Source organism: Trichomycterus rosablanca, chromosome 25 (genome assembly GCF_030014385.1).
Source record: "Trichomycterus rosablanca isolate fTriRos1 chromosome 25, fTriRos1.hap1, whole genome shotgun sequence".
NCBI classification, from domain to species: Eukaryota; Metazoa; Chordata; class Actinopteri; order Siluriformes; family Trichomycteridae; genus Trichomycterus; species Trichomycterus rosablanca.
In genome coordinates this window covers 6,589,607-6,613,217 of record NC_086012.1, presented here as the reverse complement: position 1 = coordinate 6,613,217, position 23,611 = coordinate 6,589,607, and the positions used below count along the sequence as shown (strand labels likewise).

Below are 23,611 nucleotides of genomic sequence, written 5' to 3'. Positions count from 1 at the left end.
CACCTTGCAAATGTTTCGCACACCCCATACTGAATGTAACCCCAGACCATGATCTTTCCACCACCAAACTTAAGTTTTCTGGGTGAATCTTGGATCCATACGGGCTCCAGTAGGTCTCCTGCAGTATTTGCGGCGGCTGTGGTGTAATTCAACTGAAGATTCATCTGAGAAATCCACCTTCTGCCACTTTTCCAGCGTCCATCCATTTAGCAGGCTGTGGGCCTTTTAATTGCCTTTTGTTTAGTGCTGGCTTCTGGGCACTGATTCGACCATGGAGGCCATTTCGAGACAGAATCCTACAAACTGTTCTAGTTGACACAGGGACTTCAGGTGACCAGGCCTGGTGGAGCTCTGCTGCAGTGGAAGAGGGGCTGGCTTTGGATTTTCTAACCAACAAACGTTCCTCCTTAGCAGTTGTCTTGCGGGGTCTGCCGGACCTGGGCTTGTCAAAAATATCTCCAGTCTCTTCAAATCTTTTTTTAATTCTTTGTACTTGACGCTGAGACCCATTAAAGGTGCCAGCCACCTCTGCAGTGGATCTGGTCCTCAGCCTCTTGATAATCAAGGCTTTGGTCGCAGGGTGGCTTTTTGGCATGTTGTCAGAGGTGAAGTTGCAGTTCAAGTGAAGGTCTGGGGTGCTGGGGTTCTTTTTATACACACCCACTAATTAACCGATCAATTAGTGAGCACAGGTGAGGCTGTAAACTAGGATTGGGGGCATTATATGACAAGGCGACAAAACTTTTGTCTTGCCCAAATCTGACCTTTCTGTGTTCATTAAATGATCAATATTTCTGCAGTGAAGCAAATTTATTTTCATAAATTAAACCTCATTTGGGAGGGTTTCAGCTTTCATATGAGTCATTTCTAAAACCAATGGATGAATTTAAAGTCAGGTTATAAGCTTTTGTTTCCACAACATGGATAAGCGACAGAACTTCTGTCAGGGACTGTATATATATATAGATATATGTAATGTATATATTTATACTGTATATTTATATAATATATATATATATATGAATGAGACACGGTGGTGTTCGGAATCACGCGGTACACACTCGCTCCCTACAGTCCCGGGTTCCTGCCCTCATGTAGGGAGCGAGTGTGTACCGCGTGATTCCGAACACCACCGTGTCACGTGTGTGCGTGACGTCAGCGGAGAGTCGGCGGATGTCGTGTGTCGACGGTTTGTTTGGCGTGTGAGATGTAGAACCATGAATCGCTATTATACCGTTTTTTACGGTTTATATCGTAGTTTATGTAAAAACGTAAATAATAATAATTCTTATTATTGTGTTACAAGACTCGGGCGTGCGGAGCGCCGGTTTCACCTCAGCACGAGTTTAACAGGTAGGAAAGATGTTCTGAAGTAACGATGTTCCGCACAGAATCACTGTGAGCTTTAGTTCTTTTATATGTGTGTTAGAAACAGTCGGTTTCTGTCGTTATTTAACCAGGCAAATAAATTCGTGTATTATTGCTAAAAGCTAAATTAGCATACTGAAAGCTAACTTAGCAGGCTAATAACCGAAGTCTTATGTCGACGCTCCCTTACGGAGCACCAACCAAGTTAACCACACTAATGTCACATTCAATATTATACTCCATATTTGTAGTTTATTATAATATAATATAATACCATGTAAATGGTTTATGTTAGTTATATTTATATTTTTTAATTTGGTTTTATATTATTTTATCTGGTATTATATTGGGATGTTCACCTGGCGTTCGAGTTTCTTCCTGTTCTCGGCCAATAAACATCCAAAAATGAATAAAATAGCACGAATATATTCTGCATTAAACAAGGAAGAAACTGCAATTAAATGTATATCAAAAAGTCCCTTACTTAATATTTAGTTAACGCTGTTTATTAAATGTCTGGTTTAACTGCGTTGAAGAACTAAGGGAGCGTCTGCAAAGTGCATGAAACGTAAAACTGTAATCTAAAAGTATTCTAACCCACTATCTTACTTACACACACTCCCATTTGGATTAAAAAAATAATTAAATATTAGAAATAGCTTTTAAGATTTGAGGAATATTGTTGTCATCAATGGCACAATAATAAAGCATAAAAAGTGAAATCATAATAATAAAAGTGCACTGTTGCCTCACAGCAAGAAGGTCCTGGGTTCGAACCCCAGGTGGGGCGGTCTGGGTGCTTTCTGTGTGAGTCATCATCATTCTCTTCATCCCGGTCTTTAAACCGCAATAAAGCTTATAGTCGTAGTTTATTTTGTTATACAGATTATACAGAGCTGCAAGTCCTATATGGTTAGTGTAATAATTTGCATAAATCAGTAATGTATAAATATTTTAAAATAATATTGTAGTACTTACCTATTGACACCTGAATTACAGAATCTACAGAATTGGTACAATAATAAAGCATAAAAAGTGAAATCATAATAATAAAAGTGCACTGTTGCCTCACAGCAAGAAGGTCCTGGGTTCGAACCCCAGGTGGGGCGGTCTGGGTGCTTTCTGTGTGGGTTTCCTCCCACAGTCCAAAGAGATACAAAATTGTCCATGACTGTGTTTGACATTAAACCTGAACTGATGAATCTTGTGTAACCTGTAACTACCATTTCTGTCATGAATGTAACAAAAGTACGTAACATGATGTTAAAATCCTAATGAATGATAATAACAACAATAAATAAATAATTAAAGTTAAATGTAGGAATGTATTGTGTTAAATTTTATAAGTTGTAGTAGTGACGTGTAAAATAAGCTGCTTAACAACTGCATTATAAAGTAAAAGTCTAACACTAATAATTCATGAAACAAAAAAGTAATAAAATAATAAATTGTAATACAATGAAGAGTGTAGTAGTTAATTGGTAGGGAGTAATACTTACTATAAAAACATTACAAAAATTAAGTATGTATTCTCTAATATCCTAATTGTAAAATTGTGTAGACGCCTGTCAAAAGTCAGGAGCATCACCAGTGACTCCACTCATCCCTGTCAAAATGTGTTTACCCTTTTGCCCTCGGGTAAAAGGTATAGTAGTCTATGCTGCAATATGGTCCGATTTAGGAATAGCTATTACCCGAATGCCGATAGACTCCTGAACAGAACAAAATAATCAAATACTGAATACACAACATTGTAACGTGCAATTAATGTGCAATAATCATGTGTAAACATCACTATGTGAATCTTTCTGCATGTGCAATACTCATAGCTACAATAAGCACTATGTGCAAAGTTTGGGATGTGAATATTAATAGATGTAACTTTTTATACATATTTCAGTCGTTTACATTTTTATATCTTTGATTGTATATATTCTCTATATTTTAAATCTGCAGTGTTTTTTGGATGAACGGAATGCTCATAATTTCGTTTTTCTATACGCTTTGTTGTACATTATACAACAGTTAGTTCCGACCTTACAATCTGATTGGTTGAGAAGCGTTCTAACCGTGCTGATATTCGTGATAACAGCACGGCCTTTTCACACCACAACTGTGTTACTCCGCTGACGCGTTGCCATTAGCGACAAGCTTCATGCACACAAACGCGCACGCAGGCGACACCGATTTTTTTTCCCGGTCGCGTTTTAAATCCGTTATTTGATATACAATCCAGTGCACTGTGTAGGGAACATAAATCAAGTGTCTAATTCACTATCTAGTGCACTATGTAGGGAATATATATCCATGATCTGATACACAATCTAGTGCACTATGTAGGGAACATTAATGTGTTTGTAACGCGAACAGTTAGCCCAGTTAGCAGCTCCTAGAAGTTCTGTTATCACCCATAATCCTTTGGTGTGTGCGAGAGTTTTTTTATTTATTTTTTTCCCTTCGGAGGTTCTTGCCTTTTTCTTCTTGTTCTTACCTCTCTGAAATGAGTTTTTGCAACTTGGGATGTCTGCTTTGTAGTGTTGAACTTTATATTTGTTGTGGAACTACTTTTTGGTGGAAGGTATTGCCAATATTAAAGCATATTTATTATGAAATTCAGGGCTTCTTTGATTTATTTTCTTTATTTATTTTGTAAAAACTGTTGTATAAAAGCAATAGAACACTCGAGGTCGTGTGTTATCGCAAATAACATCACGGCTGTGATGATCTACTGTACTCGCCTTCGGCTCGTGCCTGCGACCAAATCACAGCCGTGATGTTATTTGCGATAACACACGACCTCGAGTGTTCTATTGCTTAAGTAAAATGACAAAGTTAATATAGAATCTTGCTGAATGGTATAATATAATAGATGTGTATAGGTTTTTGTTGCTTCTCCAAAGATAAGACTACTGTAGTCCAGTCGGGTTCATAGTTGATAGATTTTAAGTGTTTGTTTGGACTTCTTTCCTTGTGGTTTCTTGGCTGAGCTCAGAGACATGGTCTGAGAACCAAAAGCTTCAGAGTTTATTCATTAAGTTTGTTTGTTTATTAGGATTTTAACGTCACTTTGGTTACATTCATGACAGGAACGGTAGTTACTCATTACACAAGGTTCATCACTTTACAAGGTTATATAGAACACAGTCTTGGACAATTTAGTGTCTCCAATTCACCTCACTTGCATGTCTTTGGACTGTGGGAGGAAACCGGAGCACCCGGAGGAAACCCACGCAGACACGTGGAGAACATGCAAACTCCACACAGAAAGGACCCGGACCGCCCCACTTGGGGGTTCGAACCCAGGACCTTCTTGCTGTGAGGCGACAGTGCTACCGACTTAGCCACCGTGCCGCCCTATCCATTAAGTAACAAGAAGGGTGTTGGCACTTGGCAGATAAAGAATGAGGCAGTTGGAACTGGTCTGAGTGGTTCTGTGGTTGTGCTGAAGTGTCAAACAAAGTAAAAGCAAAAAATAAAATGGGTCTGTCTGAAAACCTAGTGATCTGTTGTGCTTCTAGCTCTTCCAAATTCACTTAGATTTTTGTACCAGCCAGCAGTTTACCATCCTCTCTATGGTTTTACACTGACCGCTCTCCCCGTGCCTGCGTGGGCTGCCTGCATGGGTTTCCTCCGGGTGCTCCGGTTTCCTCCCACAGTCCAAAGACATACAAGTGAGGTGAATTGGAGACACTAAATCATCCATGACTGTGTTCAATATAACCTTGAGAAGTGATGAACTACCGTTCCTGTCATGAATGTAACCAAAAGTGTAAAACATGACATTGAAATACAAACACTGACAGCTGGCACGGTTGCTCAGTGGGTAGCACTGTCGCACTGGCTCACAGCAAGAAGGTCCTGGGTTCGATCCCCAGGCAAGGGCGGTCCAGGTCCTTTCTGTGTGGAGTTTGCATGTTCCCCCTGTGTCTGAGTGGGTTTCCTTCGGGAGTGCCGGTTTCCTCCTACAGTCCAAAAACAATCAAGTGAGGTGAATTAGAGAAACAAAATTGTCCATGACTGTGTTTGACGTTAAAACTTGTGAACTGATGAATCTTGTGTAACGAGTAGCTACCGTTTCTGACCCGAATATCACCAAAGTGTGTAAAACATGACATTAACATCCTATTAAACAAAAAAACAAACACTGACGGCTTGTCCGTGCAGTGGGGAGATAATTGTTGAGGTCTTTGTCGTCCTTTTGTGGTTTAGAGATGAGCCTGATGACTGCTTTCTTCCGAACTGCTGGGATTTTGCCAGTCTTGTGTTTGTGATTTAGAAGCTTCGAAAGAGCAGCTTGTGGGAGGCGTTAAAAATTTGGTAATTGAGCTTATCTAGGCATACGGGGTAATGTGTGATCTTATTGTAGACAAATATCTTATTTGTTTCGTGTTGAGTGTATTTTAAAGGTTCTTACTTATTTGTTTGCCATTTCCATTTCAGTGGTTAGATGGTTCCTTTGTGGTAAATAAATGCTGGATTTGGGAGTGGTTTCCTTTATTTTGCATACTGCGAATCATATTTCAAACCGTTGTTGTTGTGTTCATTTAGAGTTGACTTCGAGTCCGACGAGGCTTTATGTGGTGGCGTTTTTGATAGTGTTGTGCTTCAGGGTTTGTGAAGTTGTTGTCACGATAGTTTGTTTGTTCTGCTATTTTTATAAGGGCGCCGCCTGTGTCCCGCTTTATGGGGGTTTCGTAATCCTGTAAGGTTTTAAATTGGTACCAGTTAGCTTTTGTAAGAAGCTTTTTTTTTTGTGTTGTGTGTTTTGTTTTGTTGCTGCCAGAGTTACTAGGAGTGGAAAATAAAGCGTCCCATACCTTAAATGTAGTGTCAAAATGGATTTCATGTTTATGGTTGAGTACTCTGTGTATGGGGTGTAGGTCTGTACTAGATCTAAGTAATCACTTCAGTAAGCGATAGGTCTCTTGCGTGTATTAATATGCCGTTTCGGTTGGTTTTGTTGACTCATCAGAGTGTCTTTCATAAAAGAAAAACAATAATGCATTTTGCTAAAACAGGATGTGGTTGAAATGAAAGGACACAGAACTCAAATCAGGTAAAAAACCCAAACAATGTTTCAGTGCTTATTTATCATTATAAATTCTTATAAATTTATCATGAATCCTTATAGAAAAAGGGACCGGTGTGATCTTCTATCTATTTATAGGCATCACCTAATGGGCATTAAATACACTATATTGCCAAAAGTATTCGCTCACCTGCCTTCACACACATGAGTTTATCCTGAAAAACTTACCATATAGAAGCACTTTGTAGTTCTACAATTACTGACTGTAGTCCATCTGTTTCTCTACATACTTTTTAACATGCTTTCACCCTGTTCTTCAATGGTCAGAGCAGGTATAATTTAGGTGGCATATCATTCTCAGCACTGCTGTGACACTGACATGTGTCAGCGCTGCTGGAGTTTTTAAACACCTCATTGTCACTGCTGGACTGAGAATCGTCCACCAACCAAAAACATCCAGCCAACAGCGCCCCGTGGGCAGCGTCCTGTGACCACTGATGAAGGTCTAGAAGATGACCGACTCAAACAGCAGCAATAGATGAGCGATCGTCTCTGACTTTACATCTACAAGGTGGACCAGCTAGGTAGGAGTGTCTAATAGAGTGGACAGTGAGTGGACACGGTATTTAAAAACTCCAGCAGCGCTGCTGTGTCTGATCTACTCATACCAGCACAACACACACTAACACACCACCACTATGTCAGTGTCACCGCAGTGCTGAGAATGATCCACCGCCTAAATTATACTTGCTCTGTAGTGGTCATGTGGGGGGTCCTGACCATTGAAGAACAGGGTAAAAGCAGGTTAAAAAGTATGTAGAGAAACAGATGGACTACAGTCAGTAATTGTAGAACTACAAAGTGCTCCTATATGGTAAGTTTTTCAGGATGAACTCAAGTTCATATGCATGTGAAGGCAGGCGAGCGAATACTTTTGGCAATATAGTGTAGAAGATGATAAAATGAAGGGATTTCGACCCGGAGCATGTTTAATCATTGTTATATCTTATTATTAACTCCATTACTAACCATTTCAATATTTAGTGCAATTTTGTTCTTTAGCTCTCACAGATCATGGTTCAATAAGGACAATTCACTGGTTTTTAATAAAAAATGCATTAAAAATGCATGTTAAAACTTTGTAAATGTACATTTGAAAGACCTACATATAAAATACAACAGTTTAACATGCCATTGATATATTTTGAATATTATTTTACATTTGGAATTCTTTTCTTTTTATGGAGTGATGATAAATGAACACGAGGGGTCAAACTGACCCACTTAAAATCAATACAAATAAGTCATGAGTATTTATATTGAAAATAAAGTTTATTTAATTAATGAATAAAAGCTGAATTAAATGTGACGGCTGCAACAGGCACGACGATGCAACATCGCAGTAGAAAACAAGGTCTCCTGCTGTCCTTTCAGACTCGAGGGTTTTCTCTCGGTCAGCAGATGTCGGTGACGCTACAGAGAAAAGAACCGTTTGTCCAGCTCTCTGACTGATGAATCGAACACTGTGTACTCGACCTGAATCTAATCGAACCGGGCAGAACGTCCAACATTCAGACACAGAGCGGTTTTTATTTGAGCTGTTCTGATTCCCACATTGACGATCTGTTGTTAATTATGTTCTTCTGTTCTCAAGGTAAACTGGTGAGAAGCGGAAAAGAGAGGAAACCAGTGGTGAGTAGCATTCCTTCGTTTTAGATTCACACAAATGTATCCTGACATCATGAGTTTATAAAACTTACAAGAAAGTAAGAGGATTTTGTTTTCAGTAACATCTAAATCTTGAATGTTGTTATTTGTCTGTCTTTGTTAAAGACAAAATTTCAGGCACTAAACTAAACTAACAGTTGCTTGAAAGATGGATACCCAACATACTTTAATAAACCCAAGTCTTTTAGTTGTGTGTTTTTTTGTTTAGTTTTTTTTATCATGGTACATGATAGAAATTGTCAAATCCCAATAGATAGGTCAAGGTTTACACCTGTTAAACAGAGCATCACCATGATGTTTCCAGCTAATAGCATCATTAACATAGAGCGACAGCTTGATCTCCTTCAGATGCTAGATCGTATGATGGAACTATGATGAGAATTGTCACCAAATAACAATTAACCAATCATAATTGTAAAATGCATAGAGGACTCGCACCTGTTCACACTAGATCTTCCCTGCTCACCAACCCCAACCCAAAATGTCTAGGATTTCAGACTGTTTGTTCCATAGTAACACAGTGAAATCATTCAATTAATTTATGCAGCATTCCTTTTTGTGAACTTAATTGTCAAAACCTTAATAGTCAAGTCAAGTCACATTTATTTCTATAGCACATTTAAAAGACAACGTGTGTCAACCAAAGTGCTGTACTGTACATTAAAATCAGGTATAAATACCACTCAACTGTGCAACATTTAACAAATCATTAACATACATACAAAATAATATACATACGCACCAACATATAAACATATACAACCCCTGGCAAAAATTATGGAATCACCACTCTTGGAAGATGTTCTTTCAATTGTTTAATTTTGTAGAAAAAAAAGAAATCACAGACATGCCACAAAACTATCATTTCTCAAACTGTCAACCCTCTGGCATTAAGAAACAATAAAAAAAGAAACAAATATAATAGTTGTGGTCAGTCACAATTGCTTTTTTTTAGATCAAGTAGAGGAAAAAAATATGGAATCACTCAAATCTGAGGAAAAAATTATGGAATCATTAGAAAACACTGCACCATTATTACTTTGTTGCACCACCTCTGGCTTTTATAATGGTTTAAACTCTCTGAGGCATGGAGTTAACTAATGACAAACAGTATTCTTCATCAATCTGCCTTCAACTGTCTCTTATTGCTGTTGCCAGATCAGCTTTGCAGGAACCTTGTCATTGACCATTTTCTTCAATTTCCACCAGAGATTTTCAAATGGATTGAGATCCGGACTATTTGCAGGCCATGCCATTGACATTATATGTTTTCTTGAAGGAAAGTTTTCACGTCCTTTACCCTATGGCAAGATGCATTATCATATTGAAAAATGAAGTCATCATCACCAAACATCCTTTCAACTGATGGAATAAGAAAAGCGTCCAAAATTTCAATGTGGACTTTGGCATTTATTGAAGACCATCTCCCCTGTGCCTTTACCCGACATGCAGGCCCATATCATCAACAACTGTGGAAATTAACATGTTTTCTTTAGGCAGTTATCTTCATAAATTTCATTGGACAGACACCAAACAAAAGTTCCAGCATCATCACCTTGCCCAATGCAGATTCGCGATTCATCACTGAAGATCACTTTTATCCAGTCACCCACAGTCCACGATTGCTTTTCTTTAGCCTACTTTAACCTTGTTCTTTTCTTTTTAGGTGTTAATGATGGCTTTTGTTTGGCTTTTCTGTATGTAAATCCCATTTCTTTTAGGTGATTTCTTACAGTTCAGTCACAGACGTTGACTCCACTTTCCGGCCACTTGTTTCTCATTTGTTTTGTTGTGCATTTTCTGTTTTCAAGACATATTGCTTTAAGTTTTCTATCTTGATGCTTTGATGTCTTACTTGGTCTACCAGTATGCTTCCCTTTTACAACCTTCCCATTTTGTTTGTACTTGGTCCAGATTTTAAACACAGCTTACTGGGAACAACCAACATCTTTTGCGACATTCCACAATGATTTATGTTCTTGAAGGAGTTTTATAATCCTCTCATTTGTTTCAACTGACATATCTTGTGTTGGAACCATGATTCATGACAATCTGCTTTGTGCAACAGCTCTCCGAGGTGTAAGCACTCTTTTTAAACTGAAGAATAATTAGCAAATCTAATCTGCTGCAGATGTTTTGTTTTTAAACTGCAAATTACAGTGATTCCATAATTTTTTCCTCAGATTTGAGTGATTCCATATTTTTTTCCTCTACTTGATCTAAAAAAAGCAATTGTGACTGACCACAACTATTATATTTGTTTCTTTTTTTTTATTGTTTCTTAATGCCAGAAGGTTGACATTTTGAAAAATGATAGTTTTGTGGCATGTCTGTGATTTCTTTTTTTTCTACAAAATTAAACAATTGACAGAACATCTTCCAAGAGTGGTGATTCCATAATTTTTGCCAGAGGTTGTAAATAAAATAAAACCACAAATGGACTCAAATGCCAAGGAAAACAAATGACTTTTTAAATGTAACTTAATATAAGTGAAGTATTGTCTTACCTTGTTCCCCTTCACACACCCTGAGCGAAGGAAGACGAAGCAGTGTAGTAGTGAAATGTGTAGACACAGCAGGCGTTAAACTGATCATAACGAGGCCGACCGTAGGACTGTGTTTTAGGGTGACCGTACGATTACCACCTTAGATTAATTCTCAGCAAAAGTACCTTTAGATAAACTCAGCACTACACTTGCAGCTGTACAAAATAGGTATTTCTCGTTAGCTAATGAACATGAGCTGTAGTGAAACATTCAAACAGTCTGGGCTTTTTGTAAAAATATTTTTGATAAACCAAGAACTTATGAAATTGTAATGGTTTTGTGTCGTGTAAGTGTAGAACGTAATCTGAGGTTTTGCCGAATCTGTGTTTACAGATCTGCATCGAGGGAAACATAGCGAGTGGGAAGACGACGTGTCTGGAGTACTTCAGCAAAACCAGCAACATCGAAGTGCGTTTTTTTTTATGTCATAGAAACACACAGCACACCTGTAGAGCCATGTTGTAGGGGAAATATTTATGACAAAGTTAAGTTGTGAGGTTATTTTTACCTAGTGAGCTCCTCAGGCAAACTTCCTTCAAGGTTTTGTTTCTTTACGGCCCGATAACAAAACGTTTAGAAATAAACACAGGTCCAACTGCACCATAGAAGCCACTGAAACCAGAAGATCAATGTGAGCGACGTGTGTTATTGCCTTGATGTTAAATTTGTAGAGTCGGTTAAAGCAAAAGAAACGCAGCAGAAAACGTGCAAATTAATTAGTGGTGAAATATGGAGAATCCCTGGGGGGGATAACAATTGTTATTTACACTGCCTGGCCAAAAAAGAAGGTCACCACCTGGATTTACAAGTTTATTGGTTTATACAAGTTAAAAATCAATAAGAATTTATTAACGTTTGAAAATAACTCACCGCACCGCCAGCCATGTTTTTTTTTTCTGTGAGAGAAGAGCTCCCGCAATGAACGCTGGGATTGCATTGATCACTAAGGACTAGGGATGTAACGATTCACCACAATCACTGATGTCAGTAAGTGATTAGTAACTCTAATCTGACCACATTTTTCAGTAACAAGTAATCTAACGCGTTACTATTTCCAGTCCAGTAATCAGATTAAAGTTACTTATCCAAGTTACTGTGCGTTACTATTTTTGCGTCTCGGAGAGTGACGTTTGGCCTATGCGACAATTAAGTCACGAGCTGCGTCCGGAATCGCATACTTACAGAGTATGCACTAGATTGGAGGAAGTATGCACTACTTGGCCGGTAAAGAAGTGCATACTTTCAGTACAGAAGTGTGCAGTATGCACACAACACCGCTACGTACTACACGTGGGGCCGTGATGACGTAATATCACCATAGTTACAGACTCATTACAAACCCCACTCGGAAAAATTTTGGATATTTATCGTCTTTTTGTTATTTATTTGTCTCTAAAAATGTTATTTATTTATCTTACTTACACTTGTGAACAGAGGACTCCGTTTTCCGCGTCTTTCTTGTTTCTTATTCCGCTTCAATCGCCTACGCAGCTCCAGTTGCATTATGGCAGCTGCTGAATGTAACTAATAAAGTAACTTGTAATCTAACTTAGTTACTTTTAAAATCAAGTAATCAATAAAGTAACTAAGTTACTTTTTAAAGGTAACTATGCCATCACTGACCACAATACAGTTAATAACCGATTCAAAAATTCCACGATTCAAGTCGATTTGACATGTAAAATGAATCGATATTCACTTTAAACAGCAGAGGGCACTGGCGCTATACACCTTGCCTTGTTGAACATCAATGGCGCTATAAGCCTGGTTGCCAAATTCGGGGATTTTCAGCCAAATTGGGCTTAATTCAGAATTGTTTTGCATAGTTTGTACTTACCTCAGAAATAAAAGGGAATTCATTATTTAGATAAATAAAACATAACCACAAATACAGTATTTTATTTTATTTTTTAAGAAAAATAATAAAAGGAAACGTTGTCATAATTTGTCTTCAATTTCAGTTTTAAAAAATCGTATCGTGAATGGCATCACATCGTATCGTGGGTAGAGTGTATCGTTACATCCCTACTAAGGACACCTCCGATGCTCACTCGTTCTTGAGTCAAAATACCATTGAAATTTTAAAATGCCCAACTAGTGAGGATATTAAGGCATCTAGGATGTCGAACAGCCTCCTTCTCGGGAGCGCGCGTAGGATGACGTAAAATGCTGCCTATGTAGAGAGCTCTCTAGCTTTTCGAACACACCCATTGTGTATACTTGTACTTTTCTTTTGTAGACTGCGATCTGATCAATAGTGAGGGAGGTGCTGCGTCCTCGCCTTTACACAATAAGCAGTTGGATTTGTTTTCTTACCAGTAGCAGTGTGGGGCAACACATCATAAACAAATCACAATAAATAATGTAAAATAAACATATTTTGATGATTTGATGTCTGTATTACTCTATGTATGTATTTTCAAAGGGTCTGTATCTTTTTAAATGGTTTATTGTCTATGTTGGTAGAAGCCTGATCAGAAATGTCCAAAGGTCCGATAACCATCGATCTGTAGAAGGCTCTGAAATCAAAAGATATAGTAACAACATGTGTCACTGCTTTGGCGTACAATCGGTTCAGGCACAACAAACCCAGCAGAAAATGAGTGAATTAGTTAATGTGATCGTAGATGAACATTATGGTTGTCAAAAAGTTCAGGTTCGGGTCAGGACTGGGATCAGAGGTACTGATTGTGTGCTCGTGAATTTGTTGCAGGTTTTGACTGAACCAGTTTCAAACTGGAGGAACGTGCGAGGACACAACCCACTGGTGAGTCGATTATCCAGTAATACACACACGCGTGTCATCGATGAGTATCGAGCTCCTAAATGGCAACACTTTAACCTCCTTAGACCCAGCAGTTCATTTGTGTCCACTGTAGTGGACATTGTTGCTAATATCTCTCATACTAAACAGGTCACTCTATTTAGGCCTGTTGATTCTTAACATGGACAACTGGGGCTTTAAAATGACATCACATGTGGGGGCGGGGGTGTCTTTCTAAATTCCTCTTTGTGTCTTGTAAATATGGCAACCATCACAACAAGCACATTTTATGGAAAAAAGCATTATTAGATAAGCATTATCATTATAATTAAAACAATTTTCGACTGTTGTAATTTGATTGTTTCAAGTAAGTAAACATCTTAGGAATATTTAAGTGAGTTTTCAGAACTGAGCTTATTTATTGTCATGTGAGAAACAGGTCATTTATCAATGTACACTGTAGTGGACATCAGGACTTTGTGCTTATATTTGCTTCACAATTTTTAATAGACATTTCAATGACTGAGGCAGAGAATCTTCTTAACAGAATCACTGAGGAACATTCTAACAGATCTTTCAGAGGTTGAGAACCCAGTAAAAGAGCATAAGACAGGAGAGGGTGAAAACTCAGATGAAGGAACTAAATAATAATGTGATTCCAAACAGGTGATTGTAATCATGGTTTGGTACAAAAGCAGCATCCAGGAAAGGCTGAGTCTCTGATGAGCAAAGATGATCAACAAATGTGTGAGAAAATGATTAAAATGTTAAAAAACAATGAACCTCAAAGACAGATTGGAAGGGATTCCCATATTTCTCCCTCTACAGTGCATAATATCATTAAACCATTTAAGGAATTGGGAGGAACCTCAGTACGTAAAGTCCAAGGGTGCAAGCTTAAGTTGAACGCCTGTGAATCTTTGATCCCTCAGACGGCATCAAGAACCACCACTCGACAATAGCTGATATAACCACATGGGTGAGGGATTAGTTTATCAAACCTTTATCAAGCTCTACAATACAGCGTTACATGCACAGAAGCTCTCATGAGGTTAAATTAAGAGTTTCTGATGACATTATTTATGAGTAATCAGACACTTGCAGCCAATAGGCACTATTGTGTATGTGTCCTCATGAGTGTAAATTCAAAGGTGCCACACAAAGGGACCCCCAAATGGACAAATCTAAATGTGGAATGCCGTTTAACGACCAGCGACGTGCACTCCAGGTGATCCAAATTTAAAAATCAAGCCCTTCACATCAATTTGATCTGTGGAATGTAGGTCTTAGGAGCGACCTTTTTTTCTTGGCACCCATAAGTTACCAAAGTAGTGGCATCCTTGGCAAAAACAGTGTTGAGAGGGAGGAGGGGCCACACCCAAACAAACACCGAGCCACTCCAGATCCTTTCACCACTCTACAAAACCAAGTGGCAAGTTTGATATATCGTCATACTAAAATTTGATGGCCATCTCCCTTTAACAGCCAGCATAACTCTGCTTAACGGTGTAGTTATGGCCAGCGCAAACATAGGTGCTGTCGTGGAACCGATTATAACACAACTCTTCATAAATGACCGCCCCCTGCCCAACCATATAGTGATACAACAGAGAAACAGTACAAGCGTCGCTCAGCTGCATGGGAGTTTGTTCATACTCAAAAGAGATTGTAGGTACGTGTGATTAGAACGAGAGCTTTATTCATAGCGTTTGAATAATCTGAATTGTTCTTTTTAAAAGGGTTTGATGTATCAGGATCCAGAAAGATGGGGACTCACTCTGCAGACCTACGTCCAGTTGACGATGCTGGATCAACACCTCAAACACACAGTAAGGGTTTTGTTTGAATACTTTTAATGGGGTACAAAAACGAGAACAAGATGAGGAAGGAATGGAGGTTTGAGTACAGTGACATGGGGTTGCAGTTAAGATATAATATTTGGTTCAGTATATATATACATATACACTGCCTGGCCAAAAAAAGGTCACCACCTGGATTTAACTAAGCAAATAGGTAAGAGCCTACCATTGGATTATTACTGCATGGGTGATTGTTTTAGCTGGCAACAAGTTATTTAACTCTAACTGATGCAGTGAGTAGCTTCTCATTTGTTAAACAACCACACATCCTGTGGTCGTGGAAAAGATGTTCATCTGTTTCAGAAGGGTCAAATTATTGGCATGCATCAAGCAGAGAAAACATCTAAAGATAGATTACATAGAGAGATAGATAGATAGATAGATAGATAGAGGGAGATAGAGGGATGGATGGATGGATGGATGGATGGATGGATAGATAGATAGATAGTAATTAAACTACAACCAGCCGTTTTCATCTAAGTTTCATCGGCTGTCCTGACCATTTCTCAAATGTGGTAAACTGTAATTGTAAAGTAGTTAGTGTAACACAATCTAATCTGTACGATATCTTCGTGTGTGTGCAGGAAGCTCCATTGAGGATGATGGAGAGATCGCTGTACAGCGCTAAATACATTTTTGTGGAAAACCTGTACAGAAGGTACGCATCACATTCCAAAGCTGTGGAAATACATTCTCGTATCCACGTCTCTTCAGTGTCCTGTAAGATCCAAACGAGAACTAGAAAAATACAGGTGTTTACCCACAGAAAAACATTCAAATATGCAGATATAAAAATACTCCTCTCACTAGGTGTGTTTTTATCAGTAGGTTGATAAGGTAACCCTTTGTTTCCACAAGTTGAGAAGCACTTTTTGCTTAAATGTAGTTGAAGTTTGTTTATTAGCTGAGGCCTTATTGGAGTTCTATGTTACTGATAAGATTTAGTTTATTTATGATCATTTTTCCTAATCTAAATGATGGGTGCACAGCGAGTCGGGATCAGCAGTTTGTGACACAAAAGCGGTGATTCATTTATCCAGTATTGATCGGCTGTCCTGCCACAATGCCCAGCCTCCCCCTCAGTAATACCCAAGCAGAGAGGTTTGTTCAGACTATTCATTTCAATGACAAGATCTATGTAGAATGTTTAATATGAGTGAACGTTACATGGAGTTGTAGTCTGTTTGCTAGTAAAATAACAAAAATAAAGTGTGCCAAAATCAGCAGGACTATAGTGATCGCGAGGTCGTCCAGCAGTGGGTTTCACATTGTTCAAGCTGGAGTGAGAAGGGTTAGACTGTAAACATGTAAGTTTTTTTCTTTCCCCTACAGTGGTAAGATGCCTGAGGTGGATTACACTGTCCTGACAGAGTGGTTCGAGTGGATCATTTCCAACATCAGCATTCCAGTCGATATTATAGGTAAGTTAACCCCCCCCCCCATTCTCACACAGCCTCGTCTGATTCCCACCGAGGTGGAACACACAGCATCACCTAGTACTGATACAACACAGGTACTATGGGGCAGACTGTATCACGCAGCCTCGTCTGATTCCCACCGAGGTGGAACACACAGCATCAGTAAGAATAGTAAGAATAACCCCACAAACTCCCCCTGTCGAAATAATTCATGTTGATGTTACACAGAGTACATCTGTACAGGAACAAAGTAGGTTCGGTCCCCAGGTGGGGCGGTTCCGGTCGTTTCTGTGTGGAGTTTTTGTGTGCATGTTTCCCTCTGTGTCCGTGTGGGTTTCCTCTGGGTGCTCCGGTTTCTTCACACAGTCCAAAGATGTGCAAGCGAGGTGAATAGGAGACAATGAATTGTCCCTGACTGTGTTTTTTTTTCTTTTTTCCCCAAATTGTTTCAATTGTTCAATTTGCATCGTGCTTCCTCTCTGTCTATGCCGAACCCTGCCATGACCGAGGAGATCGAAGCTAACCCACATCCCCTCCGTGACATGAGGGGATGCAGGATGCATTTTTGCCACCCACACATTGATGAGTTTGGTGCCACCTAGCGTTGCATGCGGAGAGACACACCCTAAAGGCACTCTTCCTCATCTCCTGTGCAGGCGCCTCTAATCAGCCGGCAGAGGTCGTAATCGCATTCTGACGGAGAGAGACCCACATCCGGTTCTTTGTCCCACCCCCCCAACTGAGCAACCGGCCAATCGTTGCTCATACAGCCGCCCGGCCTCGAACTGGTGAAGCAGAGCTGGATTCGATACCACGTACTCAGAATCCAGCCCTGGTTGCAGCGTGTCTTTTTACCGCTGCGCCACCTGAGTGGCCCTGACTGTGTTCGATATAACCTTGTGAACTGATGATTGTTGTGTAATGAATGAGTACCGTTCCTGTCATGAATGTCACCAAAGTGTGTAAAACATGAGATTAAAATCCGAATAAAGAAACAAACAAAATGGACTTTCTACAATTCAGCTTTGTAAAATTGTGTATTCGTATTTCAAATAGAAGTGATGACAGGAAGCACTGTGTGAGCTTTGAGATGCTGCGAACATGAGCAATCAATGTCCTGCCCCCCCAAATGTTACGGACAGTCATTGTAATGATTTGTTTAAACAGGTATAACGTGAACATAAGTGAGTGGCAGTATAAGGTGGGTGTGTTTGTGTGTGTAGTAGTAGTAGCGTTATTTAAAAAAAGGTGTTCTTCTTTCACAGTTTACCTGCAGACGTCTCCGCAGACGTGCTACGAGCGCTTGAAGCAGAGATGTCGAGAAGAAGAGCAAGTCATTCCACTGGTAGGGGGGCGATAAGATTAAAACGATGGTTTTGTGTTGTTTGAGCAGCATGCTATCAGACCGTGTGCACTTTTTAATTGAATCAATCCAGATGTCGTTAATGTGACCTGCAATACCTGCTTCCTGTGTCTTATACCAAACACGTTTGTAATGTGTCTGCACAAATGCTAATGTGATATGTGAAGCTCGTCAGTGAGGTTGTGTGGGACCATCCCAATCCTAAACCTGCTTGTAGTCGTCGTACCACACGGCTTGTCCATCCAGGTGTCTTCCTGCACAGTTGTAACTGTTTGTGAGAAGAATCCCGGCAATCCTACTGCAAAGTGATGTCAGCAAGGACAAGAGCCACTCCCAGTCGAAAGTACAACGCCCTCCAGTGATGTCCACCGTCCCTTGTTGTGATCTCAGGCTCTTGCTTCAACTGCTCAGGTTGTGTCTCCGTCATCTTACCCCACCACAGACTTAAGGAGGATCTGTGCAATGTGTGAGCAGACGGAAGAACCAAAGCTTGAGACCACGATTCCTGCACTAATAAAAATGTTTTCAAACCGTGTGTGTGTAAACAGGACAGTGGTAGCCTAGTGGGTAGAGCTTTGGGCTGTCAACCGGAAGATTGGCGGTTCAAATCCAGGCTCTGCTATGCAGCCACTGTTGGGTCCTTGAGCAAGGCCCTTAACCCTATCTGCTCCAGGGGCGCCGTTCGATGGCTGACCCTGCGCTCTGACCCCAGCTTCCAAAACAAGCTGGGATATGCGAAGAAAGAATTTCATTATACTGTACACCTGTATATGTATATGTGACAAATAAAGTATATCTTATTTTAAAGAAGAACGTTGTGTTGTTGTACTTGTTGTGTTTCAGGCGTACCTGGAGGCCATTCACCAGCTCTACGAAGACTGGCTGATAAAACAAAGCAGCTTTCCAGTTCCAGCAGCGGTCCAGGTGAGTGCCTCAACGTTTCGGAGCCTGGAGGTAGGAAGTGTGTTAGCTAATGTGTTATGGCTGGGTTGAGTTATTTTTCCCACTTTTCCCCCAACTTTTATCCCTATTCTAGTCGTGTCCAATTACCCTGATTGTGTCCTCTATACTGATTCGACCCCTTTTTGCCGCTGACTGAGGACGCCACTCAACCGACTTGCGCCCCCTCCGGCACGCAATCAGTACAGCCTGCATTTTTCACCCGCACGAGCCGAGTTCATACACCGAGTGACACCGCGCACGGAGGGTCACACCCCCCTCAATGTTATTCCTCAGCCCTGTGCAGGCGCCGTCAGTCAACCAGCAGGGGCCACCCCTAAGCCCCTGAACAACAGCCAAACGTTGTTCGTTCTGCCGCCCAACCCAGTCGGAAAGGCAGAGCTGAGTTTCGATACGATGCATCTAGAAACCCAACTCTGGTGCGCTAGCGTACTTTACCGCTGCGCCACCTGAGCGGCTTTTTGGAGTTCTTCTTAAGTAGAGTAAAAAATAGCAGAACTCGGGAACGATATTCCTAGCAGGTTTTGAGTTCGGCTATATTATACTCTATTTAAGAATATTGTTTGCATGTTAGCTGGTTTGGTATTGTTCGGTTGAGTTAGTTAGAATATTATATATAGAATATAGAATAAATGTAAAAGTTGTGTTTTTCAGGTGCTAGCGGCTGATAGCGACCTTCCAAAGATGCTGCAGCAGTACGAGGAGAACAGAGAGAAGATTTTCAACAAGTCCGGTGTGCTCCACTGAGCAAGGCGGCGGAGGAAGAGCGACATTCTAAAGTCTATTAAAGCGCAACTATTTATAGAGCAAGTTGGAAAAAACATTTTGAGTTTTTTATGTATTTATTTGTTATACACATGAATAAATTAAAAGAATAAAATTCCCTGTTCAGTGTTGTCTGTAACAAGTAGCAAGTGTAGTTTGTAGTATACAGTAATCCCTCCTCGATCGCGGGGGTTGCGTTCCAGAACCCTCCGCGAAAGGTGAAAATCCACAAAGTAAAAACATGTGTTTATATGGTTATTTTTATAACCCGATTCCATCGGCTTTAGCATTTAGCATCTTGTCATTAAAACCAATGGATTGAGGTAGCACAGCATGCTAACGTCAATATAACATCTCCCTTCATGTACCGATAACGGTTACATTTCCTGACAAGCCCGAACTTGCAAATAAAAACACTCGGTACAAGTTTATACAAGTCAAAAATCAGTAATATTTTATTTACGTTTGAAAAGAACTCCATTCGTTTGTCCGTACCTTCAGCCATGTTTATTTTTCTGTGAGAGAAGAGCGCCCGACCCGCAATGAATTCTGGGATTGCCTTGATCACTAAGGCAGCATCGGATGCTCACTCGTTTTTGAGTGAAAATAACGTTAAAATATTAAGAAGTGAGGATATTAAGGCATCTAGGATTTGGAACAGCCTCCTAATCGGGAGCGCGCACAGGATGACGTAAAATGCGCCTATGTAGAGAGCTCCCTAGCTTTTCGAACACACCCCTTGTCTGCAGAAATCCACGAACCAGCGAAAAATCCGCGATTTATGTTTAGACATGCTTGCATATGAAATCCGCGATAGAGTGAAGCCGCAAAAGTCGAAGCGCGATATAGCGAGGGATTACTGTACTTAAATAGTACAAAAATGATAGGTGGTGAACTTATTTATTATTAATAAATAATCCTTATATATATACAGTATATATCCTATATATATATATATATATACATATATATATATATATATATATACAGTGAAGCCTGAAATTATTCATACCCCTGGCGAATTTTGACAAAGTTACTTATATTCAACCAGCAAATTTTTTTTTTTGACCAGAAATGACACAGGCGTCTCCCAGAAGATAATAAGACGATGTACAAGAGGCATCATTGTGGAAAAAAATATTTCTCAGCTTTTATTTACATTTGAACATAAAGTGGCATGTCCAAAATTATTCATACCCTTTGCAAACTGTCACAGTCTATGGGAAAATCCAAAGTTCCATTCCATTCCAAATAGTCCAAGCTGTTCTAAAGCATCCTAATTACCCTGATTCATTGGGAACAGCTGTTTTAATCAACTCAACAGGTGAAAAACAGCAACTCTCTGCAGTTGGTTTGTGGACAGTCATGGCTAAGACAAAGGAGCTCACTAAGGACCTGCGGCTGTGCATTGTAGCTGCTCACAAGTCAGGAAAGGGCTATAAGGCCATATCTAAATGTTTTCAAGTTCCAGTGGCTACAGTGCAAAGTATTATTAAAAAATACAAGACGTTCCGCACTGTGGAAAATCTCAGAGGACGTGGTCGGAAGCCAAAAGTGACACCTGTGCTGGCCAGGAGGATGGTGAGAGAGGTGAAAAAGAATACAAGGATCACCACCAAGGCCATCCTGGTGAATCTGGGCTCTGCTGGTGGCAACGTCTCAAGGCAGACTGTCCAACGGACACTGCACGCTGATGGGTTCCACGGACGCAGACCAAGGAGGACTCCACTTCTCCAGAAAAGGCACACCATAGCCCGCTTGGCCTTTGCAAATGCTCATCTGGACAAAGAAGAAGACTTCTGGTCTTCTGTTTTATGGTTAGATGAAACAAAAATTGAATTGTTTGGCCACCATAATGTATCCTTCATTTGTCGTAAAAAAGGAGAAGCCTTCAACCCTAAGAACACCATCCCCACTGTCAAACATGGTGGTGGGAACCTAATGATTTGGGGGTGTTTTTCAGCCAATAGACCAGGGAACCTAATCACAGTAAACGGGACCATGAAAAAAGAGCAATACGTCAAGATTCTCAACAACAACATCAGGCGGTCTGCAGAGAAACTTGGCCTTGGGCACCAGCGCTAGGAGTTGGGTGGAGTTTCAGCCGTGTCCTTTCTACCAAACCTTAGTTATTCTGTAAGTCCATTTTGCACATGCAGGTCCCACCTTCACCTATAGTGGATGAGGAGTGATTATAAAATGGTATGTTGGGAGAATGTTGGCCTGGAGTTCAGGGGTGAGTCCCTCTTCGTGCTGGGCAGCCGAACCCCCAAAAGACAGCTGTTGTCACTATTCAGAGTTAGCATTATCAGCATTATCCATGTGGGTACTTTCATGGGTTGAGGCCCTTAAAGGAGACAAGTGGTGAAAAGGGCAGAATCTTTGCTTTGGTTGTTGGTCAGTGGTGTTTTCTCTGGAACTGTCTGAAATCTAACTGTATGGTCTTGGCAGTGATTGGTGGACTTGATTTGATTATTGTTTGTTTGAATTATTTGATTATAATTAGATCGATTATTTCCTAACATAAATAACTACCAATCCACGTAGAACCAATATGGGACTCGAGCAAACAAGGCAATTAATAATGTAATGACATTATATAGCCACTAGAGGGCAGGCGGATACTAATCGTTTAGTTTCCTGTGCTCACAGTAGAACGACTGTAAGTGAAAAATAGAAGGCAGAAGTTAGCATGTGTATTAGCTCATTTCAGGGAGGTACCCCCGGACCCCGACCCTGACCCCCCCAAGCCCCAAAAGAAAAAGAAAAAAACAACCTCTCTCACACACACAAGTATATGGGTGATAACAGAACTTTTAGGAGCTGCTAACTGAGCTACTAAGCTAACTGTTCGCGTTACAAACACATTAATGTGTACTACATAGTGCACTAGATAGTGTAAAAGATAATAGATTTATGTTCCCTACATAGTGCACTAGATAGTGTAAAAAATAATAGATTTATGTTCCCTACATAGTGCACTACATAGTGTAAAAGATAATAATTTATGTTCCCTACATTGTACACTAGATAGTGTAAAAGATAATAGATTTATGTTCCCTACATAGTACACTAGATAGTGTAAAAGATAATAGATTTATGTTCCCTACACAGTGCACTAGATAGTGTAAAAAATAATAGATTTATGATCCCTACATAGTGCACTAGATAGTGTAAAAAATAATAGATTTATGTTCCCTACATAGGGCACTAGATAGTGTAAAAGATAGATTTATGTTCCCTACATAGTGCACTAGATAGTGTAAAAAAATAATAGATTTATGTTCCCTACATAGTGCACTAGATAGTGTAAAAGATAATAGATTTATGTTCCCTACATAGTGCACTAGATAGTGTAAAAAATAATAGATTTATGTTCCCTACATAGTGCACTAGATAGTGTAAAAGATAATAGATTTATGTTCCCTACATAGTGCACTAGATAGTGTAAAAGATAATAGATTTATGTTCCCTACATAGTACACTAGATAGTGTAAAGGATAATAGATTTATGTTCCCTACATAGTACACTAGATAGTGTAAAAGATAATAGATTTATGTTCCCTACATAGTGCACCAGATAGTGCAAAAAATAATAGATTTATGTTCCCTACATAGTGCACTAGATAGTGTAAAAGATAGATTTATGTTCCCTACATAGTGCACTAGATAGTGTAAAAGATAATAGATTTATGTTCCCTACATAGTACACTAGATAGAGTAAAGATAGTGTAAAAGATAATAGATTTATGTTCCCTACATAGTGCACTAGATAGTGTAAAAGATAATAGATTTATGTTCCCTACATAGT

General features: G+C 39.7%; 1 protein-coding gene across 1 annotated transcript; it reads left to right on the top strand.

The window, feature by feature from the left end:
* Window positions 1-1,171: 1,171 nt before the first annotated feature.
* LOC134302704 (thymidine kinase 2, mitochondrial-like) lies at window positions 1,172-19,918 on the top strand. Its single transcript, XM_062987883.1, has 10 exons — window positions 1,172-1,353; window positions 8,052-8,089; window positions 11,005-11,079; window positions 13,385-13,438; window positions 15,175-15,264; window positions 15,879-15,952; window positions 16,627-16,715; window positions 17,978-18,057; window positions 18,919-18,999; window positions 19,690-19,918. The coding sequence occupies exons 1-10, from the start codon at window positions 1,218-1,220 to the stop codon at window positions 19,780-19,782; spliced, it is 810 nt and encodes a 269-aa protein (XP_062843953.1). The 5' UTR covers window positions 1,172-1,217; the 3' UTR covers window positions 19,783-19,918.
* The last annotated feature ends 3,693 nt before the right edge of the window (window positions 19,919-23,611 follow it).